Raw genomic sequence first — 10,409 nt, forward strand, 5'->3', positions numbered from 1 at the left:
TCATCTCCCGAGGAGCCAGCGGGGCACCTTGAGCTGGCCTGGGAGACCTCTCTAAAGGTCACCATGGTAAAAATAGAGCTTGTCTGGGAAGGGGTGGAAAACAGCTGCTCCTGCCTGGGACTTGGTGCCAGGGAGGCGGATGGTCAAGCCAGGGCGGGGACAGGGAACTTGGGCCTAGGAGCTTGTGAATACACCCCTCATTTGCCAGACTCCAGAGCGCAGAGCCAGGAAGGGAGGGAGGAGTATGGAACCCTGAACTGGAGCGAGTCTAGGGGTCCATATACACAACACCCTGACTCTTTCAAGGCAGGTGTGCGCACGCATGTGTGTATGTGTATTGATGGGAGGGGAGGGGAAATTTAGACTTGTGAAGATGGCCTTGGCCAAAGTCTCATTAAACAGATGGTAAAGCTGAGGGTCGGACTGAGGAAGGGTCGTGCCCAGGGTCACACAATGACTGAATGATAGAATAAGGGCTAGAAGCCAAGCTTGGATCACTACCCCAGCCCCAAGCCCAGAGCACTCCTCCCCTGACCCCTTGTCCAAAGCGGCCAGATCTCACAGCACTCCAACCCCCCGACGTGATGCTGGGATGTACCAAGCCCCACAACTCTTCCTCTGGCTCAACCCTCCCGGGGTGGGGATGGAGCGGGAGCGGGGGCGGCTTTAGGTGGTGCAGGAGGCCTCCGCGGGGAGGCTGCCACGCTTGAGCCTCAGGCTGCCGTTCCACCCGCGGGGACAGATGTTGTAGCCGAGGATGCCGGGCGACTTAGCCCCGGAGTCCTCGGAGTCGAGGGACACGTCGGAGTCCGTGGGCGAGCGGCGGTAGGGGAAGGGCCTGGGCGTCGCGGGCAGCGGACTCCGGGGGCTGGCGCAGGGCGAGGGCCCGGCGGGCAGCGGGCTCCGCGGGATCGGGGAGAACGTGGCCCCGGGGCCGGCGGCGGGGCCGGGCCGGGCGGGCTGCGGCGAGCGCAGGCGCGGCGGCGGCGGCGGCGGCGGCGGCGGCGGCGGCGGCGGCGGCGGCGGCGGCGGCGGCTGCGCCCCGGGCGGGGAGAAGGGCCGCAGGCTCTCGGCGCCCGCCGGCCGCGGGGAGGCGCTCTTGCGCCGGGCCGCGTTGATGATGTTTCGCGCCAGGAGGGCCTGCAGCTGGCGGCTGGGAGGCCGCGCCTCGGCTTCGGGTCGCAGCGGGGATACCGAGCGCTCGCTCCACGAGGGAGACATGGGCGGCGGCGGCGGGAGCGGCGGGGGGCTGCTCATGCTGCTCGCCCGGCCTGGCTCCCACGGCCCCGGGCTCACCCAGCCGTCCAGGCTGCTGGGGGGCCGGGAGGCGCCCGGCGTCCAGGGCGGGGAGGTGGGCAGGCTCTCCCGGCGGTCCTGGGGAGAGAGCACAGGGGGCGGGGCAGGCGTTAGTGCTGGCGTCGTCTGGACCGGGGTTTCGGGAGGGACTGCGTCTGCTTTGTCATTGTTCAGAGTCGGGAGGGCGGCGACCCAAGTCAGGGAAGTAGTGCCCCCCCGCAGTAGAACGCAGGGTGCCCCCGCCCTCAGCACATGCTTGAAAAAGCCCCTGCTGCCCGCTCCTGCGCTTAACAGGGAGACAGGCGACTGGTGGTTAAGAACGCTCGCTTCCGAGACAGACCCGGCTGCTTACTGAACGAACTTGGGCAAGTTGTTTCAGCAACCGAAGCAACCGGAAGCCTCTGTGAAATGGGGGTATAATATCAGCACGTACTCTATGGGGCTGTTGTGAGGATTAAAGGAGATGACTCATATAAAAGAATATTACATGTATTCAAAGAGTCCCCGGAGGAGATGTTCCTTAGCATAAAGAAATACTGGAAGGCTACACAGGAAACGAACCAAAGTGGGTCGCTGTTGGGAAATGGGGCCAACAGGGCAAGGTATGCAGCCACAGGAGTGGGAATAAAGCTTTCATGTATTACTTTTTATATTAGTTTAGGTTTTTGAAAGATATGGATGTATTATCTATTTTAAAAATTTTAAACGAGGGGTGCCTGGGTGGCTCAGTAGGTTAAGTGTCTGCCTTTGGCTTAGGTCATGATCCTAGGGTCCTGGGATCTAGCCCGGTGTGGGGCTCCCTGCTCAGCAGGGAACCTGCTTCTCCTTCTCCCTCTGCTGCTCCCCCCTGCTTGTGCTCCCTCTCTCTCTCTCAAATAAATAAAATCTTTAAAAATAAATAAATAAAAATTTAAAACAAAAATATTGATCATTATTACTAAGCACTTAGGGAAAGGCCCTCTTAGCCCCAACCCCCTTTGCCATGTTGCCATGGTCACCTCCTAATTTTTCCTTGCATACTCTGAGCAGAGAGGAAGTTCCCACTGACAGATGGGAGCACAAAATGTAGTTGGGTCCTTGTGCCCCAGGCAGCACAGTCCCCTAACTGGACTTCTTGCCAGCATGGGGTAGGGAGTGTGGCTTCGGTGAAGCCGAGTTGGTGAACATCTTCGAGGTGATAAAGCACTGCTCTGCGATACACTACTCTACCCGGTTCCTACCTATTTAGGGACTTTCCCCTCTACAGATTTCCATGTCATCCTTTCTCTCTCATTAGATCCTCATAACATGCTGATGAGGTGGCTAGCATTATCACACCCATTTTACAAGGCTGAAAATGAAGTTCAGAGGTGTAAATAACTATCTGGTGTGTTCTGCCCCACCAGGATATAGGGTGTGTGTGTGTGTGTGTGTGTGTGTGTGTGTGTGTGTGTGTGACTACCTCCGGCTCAAAGGCTACGCCATGCTAAAGCAGAATGGAGAACTGGTTTGAAAGTGCAGAGCTTGAGAATCATGCCCAGCTTGTATCTGCTAAACCCTCCAACTCTTCATCCAATCAGATTCCAGCAGTAAACCATTCCACTCAGCCTTCAATCCAATCCAGATTCATCAGCAGTCATTCCTCAGCGTCCAGAACTAGCCAGTCCATTCAGCGTCTCCTACCCAATCAAAATCTAGAACCATTCATGAGATCCATTCTTTCATCCAATCAGTAATCAGCCACAGTCAAGCCGGTCAGCCTCTCATCCAATCAGAATCTGATTTCTCCCAATCAAAAGAAAGCAGGGAAGTGTTATGTTGTCTCCATTCAGGGCAACAGGTACTCGATGCGCTGACTCAGAATGGGGTCCCTTCCTTAAACAGCAGTCTGGATAGGAGATTTTAATGGGATGGTAATGCTGGAGGGAGCCTTAGGGACCTCCTGGGGACATCCAAGACCCCAGTCATCAATTTGAAAAGTTAAAGCTCAGTATAGGATCCACCCCTCTTCACTCCCAGGATCAGAGTTTTGTATACGTGAGCCAGAGACACTGGGGGCTGCTCTCTCTGACACATGCCAGGAAGCTTTCAGTCAGCCCAGCTGTGGGAAATGGGGCCAAGAGTTCATGATCCCAGCCCATCAACAAGTGTGGGGGCACAAGGACCGGGGCTCTGCAGCTAGGAAAAGGGCAGGCTGGGGCAGGAGGAATTATGATACCTGTCAGAAATCTCTGAGGGTTGTCTCTGCCCTTGGTGGCCACGAGGGGAAGGCTGTGGCCAGCCAGTGGAAGGAATAACAGAATTGACTTCCCAAGCCTGGGTTGGAATGTTGGGCAGTGGTAAGCAGCTCCTCATCATTTGGAGGTGGGCCAGAGCCTGACCTCATCGGAACTGCCATGTCTGGGTACTGACTCTGTGTGTGCAGTGGGGGAAGTGGGGTGCACAACACAAAAAAGCTGTGAGAAATCAGGACTGTTCACTTTCTGACAAAGCTCTCAATGTCTTATATAAGCCAGAACTCCCTGGGAGTGCACAGGGGTGAAAATTCAGAAAGCAGCGCCCACTTAACCCAGCACCAGCCCCATTGCAGGGCACGTGCGTGGGGTGAAGGCTTGGGCAGAGCAGTCAGACAGGAACTATCCAAGACCAAACGGAGCTAGCTCCCAGATAGCCTTCTGCGATCCTTTCCTTGTATGCAAGGGAAACTGAGGCCCAGAGGTGAGAAGGGGTTGTCTAAGGTCACACAAGGAGTCAGGTGCAGATCTGGGACTACAACCCACTTGTGACTCTTGATGGCAGTTTGTTCCTCTCCACCAGGGGCAGAAACTGTTTTCAGGAGCCCGGAGGTGACGAATATGGGAAATTGCCAGATAAAGATAATAGGGAGAGGGGGAGGGGGCCTGAGGGAACGAACTAGAGAGCATACCCACTGGCTAAAGGCATTTACATTCCACTTTTCAAGAATTCAAACAAACCCGGACTTTAAGGGGCTGTGGGTTTTCCCCATGCTCTATGGGCTTTTTCGCCAAACTCTGGAGGAAGGAGAAAACAGAACGATTTCCACAGGAGTATGGCTCCCTAAGTGCTGACCCAGGGAATAGAGAGGGCAGCCCTCGCTTCCAGGCCGTCACACACCTGTACCCATGGCAGATGAGACGCACAGCAGTGGCAAACAGCACGCAGACACACACCACACATTCACACACCGTATCGGCGGAGTCCTACCCCCCTTCCCAGGCCGGAATCAGGGAGGCAGTGGGAGAGCCCGCACCACCAGGCAGGGAGCGCAGAAGAAAGAAAGAAGCAAGACAGATTTGAGGCTGAGTGTATTGAGAACAGGAGAGAAAACAAAGTTGGGCGAAGAGCTCGGCCAGCCTGGCCGCAGGAGCTGCAGGATGGAGGGTGGGCTCGTCCACTGCTGGCCCTCAGGGGTGGAAGGGATCAGAGGTCTGGGGTGGGGGCTTCACTCTGTCCTGGGAGGTGCCTGGCATGAAGAAGCTGCGTGTACTTACGGCTCCCCCACGCATGCCCCCAAGTTCCGGGCAGAATGAACTCACTAGGAAGGCACCCCCTGTTCCCATGGAGACGAGCCCAGAGCTCACGAAAACTGCAGGCTCAGCCCAGCATGGGCACCGCCTCCACCACCCCTCGCCCCGCTGGGGAGCCCAGAAATAGGGCTGGGGAAGAGAAAGTGGGTGGTGCTCGGCCCCCAGCCTTGGGAGGCTTCCATCTGAATTCTTCCTCTTGCGTCTGTATTCTCTCACCGCCCCCCTCCCCACAAAGCCTGGTTTGGGGGCTGCGTCACATCAAACATGTCAGAGGTGGTGAGGATCTCACGCTACCTGACTCAACGCCCTCACTGTACGGGGAAACTGAGACCCAAGCATACATACGGAATTAAGCCGCTGGATTCCAGATCTCTTATATCCCAGCCTTTTCCTCCAAACCTTGAGGTCTCCTCCTCCATCCCACCAAGCTGCTGTGCTCCCGCCCTGGCTTCCTATGCTTCTCCCGTCTCCAGGCCATCCTGAGCCTGCGCCCTCCCAGCCTGGGCTTCTGATCCCCTGGCCTCCTGCCAGCGCTTGTTCCAGCCACACCCGCCCCAGGACGACCTCACAGACCTCTCATCTCCAATGGTTCTATGGCAACAGCCCATTGCCTCCCCCCTCTCTTCCCAGGGGACTGTCTTATCACTTACAAGGCCTTTCTCCCAAAGCACCAGCCTATCCTCTTCATCCTCACAGACAGCCGCAGCTGGAAGGGCACTGACTGTATAAATAAGAAAACTGAGGCCCAGAAAGGGAAAGTGACTTGGCCAGACTCACACATCAAAGAGGGAGGCTGGGATGGGACGAGACCCTCCTCTCCAGCCTCTCTCCCCGTGGCTCCCTCCACTGCGCAGAGATAGCTGCTTTTAGTGGGGAGACCTTGGCTGAGGTTGAAGCCAGACTAGCCGATGGATACACTGCCAGGGGCCTCTCTCCCTGCACACCCACACCTGCACATCCTTCCACAGGGCCCTCCTTCTCTCGGGGACTCCTTGGGACCTCACAAGCCCCAGCAAGTGGAGGGCGAGCCAGGTGGAACCAGGACCCAGGTCTGGTCCCTAACGTGGAGCCAGGTGTTTGGAGAGGACAGGGAGGCAGGGGAGCAGAGGGGCAGGAAGGAAAGCGTCAGACAGCAGTGGCGGGCTAAATCCTCATCCAGCAGCAGAACCCACGAGAGGAGAACACGTGGCGGCCGAGGCAAAGCTCTCTGAAGAAGCGGAGAGGAAACGGCGTCCAGAAGGCAGAGGTGGAGGAGACAGACCAGTGCAGGTAGGAAGCCAGTGACAGGCAGAAGGATGCCAGGAGCTGGGGCAGCTGAGGAGGCGGACCCTTGGCTGGCTGGCTGCACGGAGGCACTGGCCGGCTCTGTGTGTTCCAGAAGCCCACGTTAGGGTCCCCTTCTAGGCCATTTCCCAGCAAGACGCTGGCATCCCTAGAGCTCACAAAGGCCTGAGGAAGCCCCCCAGCCTGACTTCGGCCTGCCAAGGGAGTCCTGTCTTCGTGACCCTCCCCCCGACCCAGTATCAGAAGGCAAATCCCTCAGACATGGAGTCTAATGACCCTTGTGGCAGCTGCAGCCCAGAGAGCGGAGGTGACTTGCCCAGAGTCACAAAGCTAGCTGGTGGCAGCATGAGCCTTTGCGCCCCGAGTCCCCATACTCCTGACCCTCAGCTCGGTGCCACTTCCAGCCACATCTGCTCTCCATCCAACCCTCAGAGAGGGGATCCTGCCAGGCAGTGGGATCCCTGTGGGGTCCTTTACTTGAAGCAGAAGGAAGGCTTCCACACCTGAGCCTCGATCCCAGCATTCCGGGTGGAGAAGGAGGGCCTGGGGGCCTGCTTGGCGCGGGGAGACCACGCCCTGGAGGGCGACACGGGGGAGATATCACTGCTGTAGGTCGGGCTCACTGCGGTGGGCTGGAGGCCGTCCTGGCCGGGGGCGGTGTAGAGGCCCGGTGAGGAGCGGGAGGGCCGAGGCAGGGCCGGGGACGCCGGGAGGGCCCCTTTGGGGAGGCTGGGCACCAAGTCCAGGGAGCTAGGCTTGGCGGGAGAGGAGGCTCTCGGCGAGGGCTTGACAGGCTCCTTGATGGGCGAGAGGACGAAGAGCGAGGGCCGCAGCTGGTAGGCAGGCTGCTTGGTGGGTTCGGGGCGCAGGACCCCATTCTCAGGCAGGTAGCCATGGTAGAGGGAGGCGGGCGGGGTCCGAGCTGGGCTCCGGGATGCCACTCGGAAGCTGCCAGGAGCATTGGTGGAATATTTCCAGGATGAAGGCAGGGACATGGTGGGCGAAGGGCAGCGGGCCAGTTCGGTGTGGCCCGAGGACTCGATGACGTACTTCTCCATCCGGGACTGGCGGCGGGCGTAGAGCTCAGCCCCCTTCCCCGAGGCCTCGGACAGGTTCTGGTTGGGTTTGGGCTTCGGCTTGGCCTGGATGCGCGGTGACTTGAGGCACGAGGCCCACTCCGGGAGGATCTCTTCTGCCGCCGCAGGGCTGGCCCTGTCCCGGGGTGCTGACTCCTGCTGAAAGTTGGAGGCCTCGGCCCCCAGCGCGAAGGGCTCCTCCTCCACACCTGCCTCCCCCTGGTCCCTCTGCCTCCGCTTCTCATCGGCCGTCTGTACCAGATCCAGCAGGTCTGGATTCGGGGTCACCTTGGGCTTCTCCACGAAGGTGAACATGGATTTCCGGCTGCTCCTGCGGGCCATCGACTCCTCCAAAATGCCCGTCTTGCTGGCAGGAACTGCCTGGCCCTTCAGATGAGAAGGCTTGGGGTCGGAGCTGGGGTAAAGGGCAGAGTAGGAGGGAGGAGACCTAACCCGGGAAGCCAGGGGAGCCGTGGACAAGGTCTCGGCATAGGTGGGGGGTGGGGTGAAGTTCCCCAAGGGCCGTCTCTCCAAGGCAGGGCTTCGCTGTGCCACAGACCTCCTTTCCACCATGGGGCTATGGGACATCACGTGTCTCTGTGGCCGAGGGCTCCTGTCTGCCATGCTGGGGGGCTGGGTAGCCAGGGCCTTCTCCCCGAGATGTCGTCTCTCTACCATGGGGCTCCGCTCCATCTGGCTGGTGCTCCCTGGCGCCTGGATCCCGAAGGGTCTGGCGGTCCTGTTGACCACTGACGGGGGCTTGGCCAGTGTGAAGTGGACCTCGCTGTACAGCTTGGCGGGCGTGGGCGTGGCTGCCCATCCGGACGTCTCTTGCTCTGCTGACCCCGCTGGGGCGCTGGGCTGTACATCGATGAGCAGGGAGCTGGACATGAAATCTGGGGCTGGGGTCCCGGAGCTGGAGAGCGGAGTCATTTCTCTGGAGAAGGTGTTGGTGGTGCTAGGTGGAGCGGACACCTTGTCAATGAGAAGCGTGCTGGACCTCACCTCCGCGGCTGGCTCCGGAGGCTGCCCGCCGGAACACAGGGCGCCGGGTTTGGAATCTGACACGGAGCCATTGGGAGGGAGCTGGGCCTCTGAGGGCTGCTGGCTGTTTGAAAGCGGCAGGCTCTGCGGAGTGACAGGTGCCGGCGGGTTCTGGTTGATGGCTGCGGCCGGCGGGCTGTGGTTGCTGTTAGAGGCTGGTGTGATGAGGGCGGCGGGGGGGGAAGAAAGGTTCTGGTTGACATCTGCAGCGGGGCTGTGGACCTCAGCCGTCGGTGGGCTTGCTGGGCTCTGCTGGGCTTCTCGGTTTTGGGACAGGTGCAGCCCATTGGCCGTCAGCAGGGCTGCGTTCTCCTTCAAATACACCACCAGCGGTACCTCTTCCTCCTCGCTGGCCACCTTCTCCAAGTGCCGCAGCAGGCTGGCCTTCTCTGAGCATCCCTCCATGCTGTGAGCAGGGACCCCTATGTCAGGGCTCTGGCTGTCGGCGTTCCTTGGAGGGCCTGGTTCAGGGAGTGAGGTGGGACTCAAGCTGAGCCCTGAGGCATAGCCCGTGGGGCTGGCAGGGGGCACCCTGAGGGACTCCTGGCTGGGCTTCTGTCCCCTCCGGCCGTGGTTCTCCAAGGTGAACTCGTTCACCCTCTGCCGGCGCCTGTTGAAGAGCTGGACCCCGCGGGAGTTGGAGCTGGGAGGGGTGGTCAGCTGGGCTGCGATCTGCCGGCTCCGGGCCTTGGCCTCTTTCAGATCTCTCTCGATGCTGGTGCTCTGGCCCAATGCTGTAGAGGGGGACAGAGGTCCAGTTAGCGAATGGGAATGCAGAGTCAGGGGTACAGAGACAGACAGACAGACGGCCACCGTGTCCCCCCTACTGATGAGATCTCCCTCTGGAATTTGATCTTTACTCACTGTGTCCTGGAATCCCGTCTCCTCATAAAGATCCCTGACCCAACAGTCGTGGCCCGACTCTAATGCCACCACCTATGTAAAACCTCCCGATTACCCTTTCAGGATGAACCGGCCCCTCATTTGGCTCTTTATCAAACTCAGCAAAAACACCTCACCCTAGCAGTAGAGGCCCACTGCATCCCTGACTCATCCCCTACCGCCCTTTTCCACTCACTAGGCCCTGCCCCGCTGGCATTCTTTCAATCCCTTGAAAATACCAAGTTTGTTTCTGCCCCAGGGCCTTTGCACTTGCTCTTTTCTCTGCTTGGAATGATCTTTTCCCAGGTGGCATTCCATGTTGGTTCCTTCTTGCCATGTGGGACTCGCTTGAATGTTCCCTCTCTGGAGGGGTCTTCTTCTATAATCAGTCCTCCCCTCTCCTCTCCCATCTCTTTATTTTCTTCATGGCATTCACCATAATTTGGAATAACTGTTTTCTTCTAATCATCAGTCGCCCCACCTAGAATACAAGTTCTAAGGGGGCAATGACCTTGTTTGACCTGGTCATCATTCTGTCCCTTGCCCCTAGAATTGTGCCTGGCATAGAGTGGGCACTCAGTAGGCATTACTGGATGCAAGAATGAACCCCTAGGACACTTTCTCATGTGCCTGTCTTAGGGCCCTTTACACTTTCAGACTCACAGTATAATCTTTGCTAACACTAACAGTAACACTTCCGCTTTTTAGAATAGGTAATGCATTCACATGGTCTAAAATTCAACAATTCAAAAAACCCAAAGTATTCAGTAAAAAAATGTCCCTCCACCCCTGAGCACCCCCACCACAAATCAGTAACAACTGCGACCAGTCTCTTCTTGCAGAGGTTCTTCTCACTTTTATCTAAATAATCATTTTAAAATTCTCATAGTTGAATATCATGAGAGTAAGGCATTGGGCTAATCTCAGCAGCAACTCTACTGGAACACTGCATTACTTGATGTTGTCCTCACAACAACACTGGGAGACAAACATTACCTGTCCCTGTTTCACAGAAGCAGAAAAAGAGGTCCGGAGGCTTTGTAAGTAACTCACCACAGTCACACAGCAAAGAGCGGAGACTGGGGTCAAAACCAGTTCTCTCTGGGTTCACAACCCATGCCTAAGTTGCCCACTTGTCCCAAAAGGTCCCTCTGGAATGTACAGGAGCCAGTCAGTGGTGGGGGGCAGGCTCAATCTAGGGCTGTGGAGTCCGGGGCCTGAGGTCGGTGATTAGGCTACGGTCAGGCCCCTGTTAATCTGCAAATTCACTGTAGGCAACCACTTCTCTTTACATCCCCAG

At 58.0% G+C, this 10,409-nt stretch overlaps 1 protein-coding gene across 1 annotated transcript; it reads right to left on the minus strand.

Moving 5' to 3' along the window:
- Positions 1-578: 578 nt before the first annotated feature.
- SYNPO (synaptopodin) lies at positions 579-8,940 on the minus strand. The gene is made up of 2 exons (XM_040630400.1): positions 6,611-8,940; positions 579-1,374 (listed from the first exon to the last, which is right to left on the minus strand). Exons 1-2 carry the CDS (start codon positions 8,630-8,632, stop codon positions 667-669), a joined length of 2,730 nt encoding a protein of 909 aa, XP_040486334.1. The 5' UTR covers positions 8,633-8,940; the 3' UTR covers positions 579-666.
- Between the last annotated feature and the right edge of the window lie 1,469 nt (positions 8,941-10,409).

The sequence above is a fragment of the Ursus maritimus genome, unplaced genomic scaffold (genome assembly GCF_017311325.1).
Source record: "Ursus maritimus isolate PB19 unplaced genomic scaffold, ASM1731132v1 scaffold_15, whole genome shotgun sequence".
In the NCBI taxonomy this organism is placed as follows: domain Eukaryota; kingdom Metazoa; phylum Chordata; class Mammalia; order Carnivora; family Ursidae; genus Ursus; species Ursus maritimus.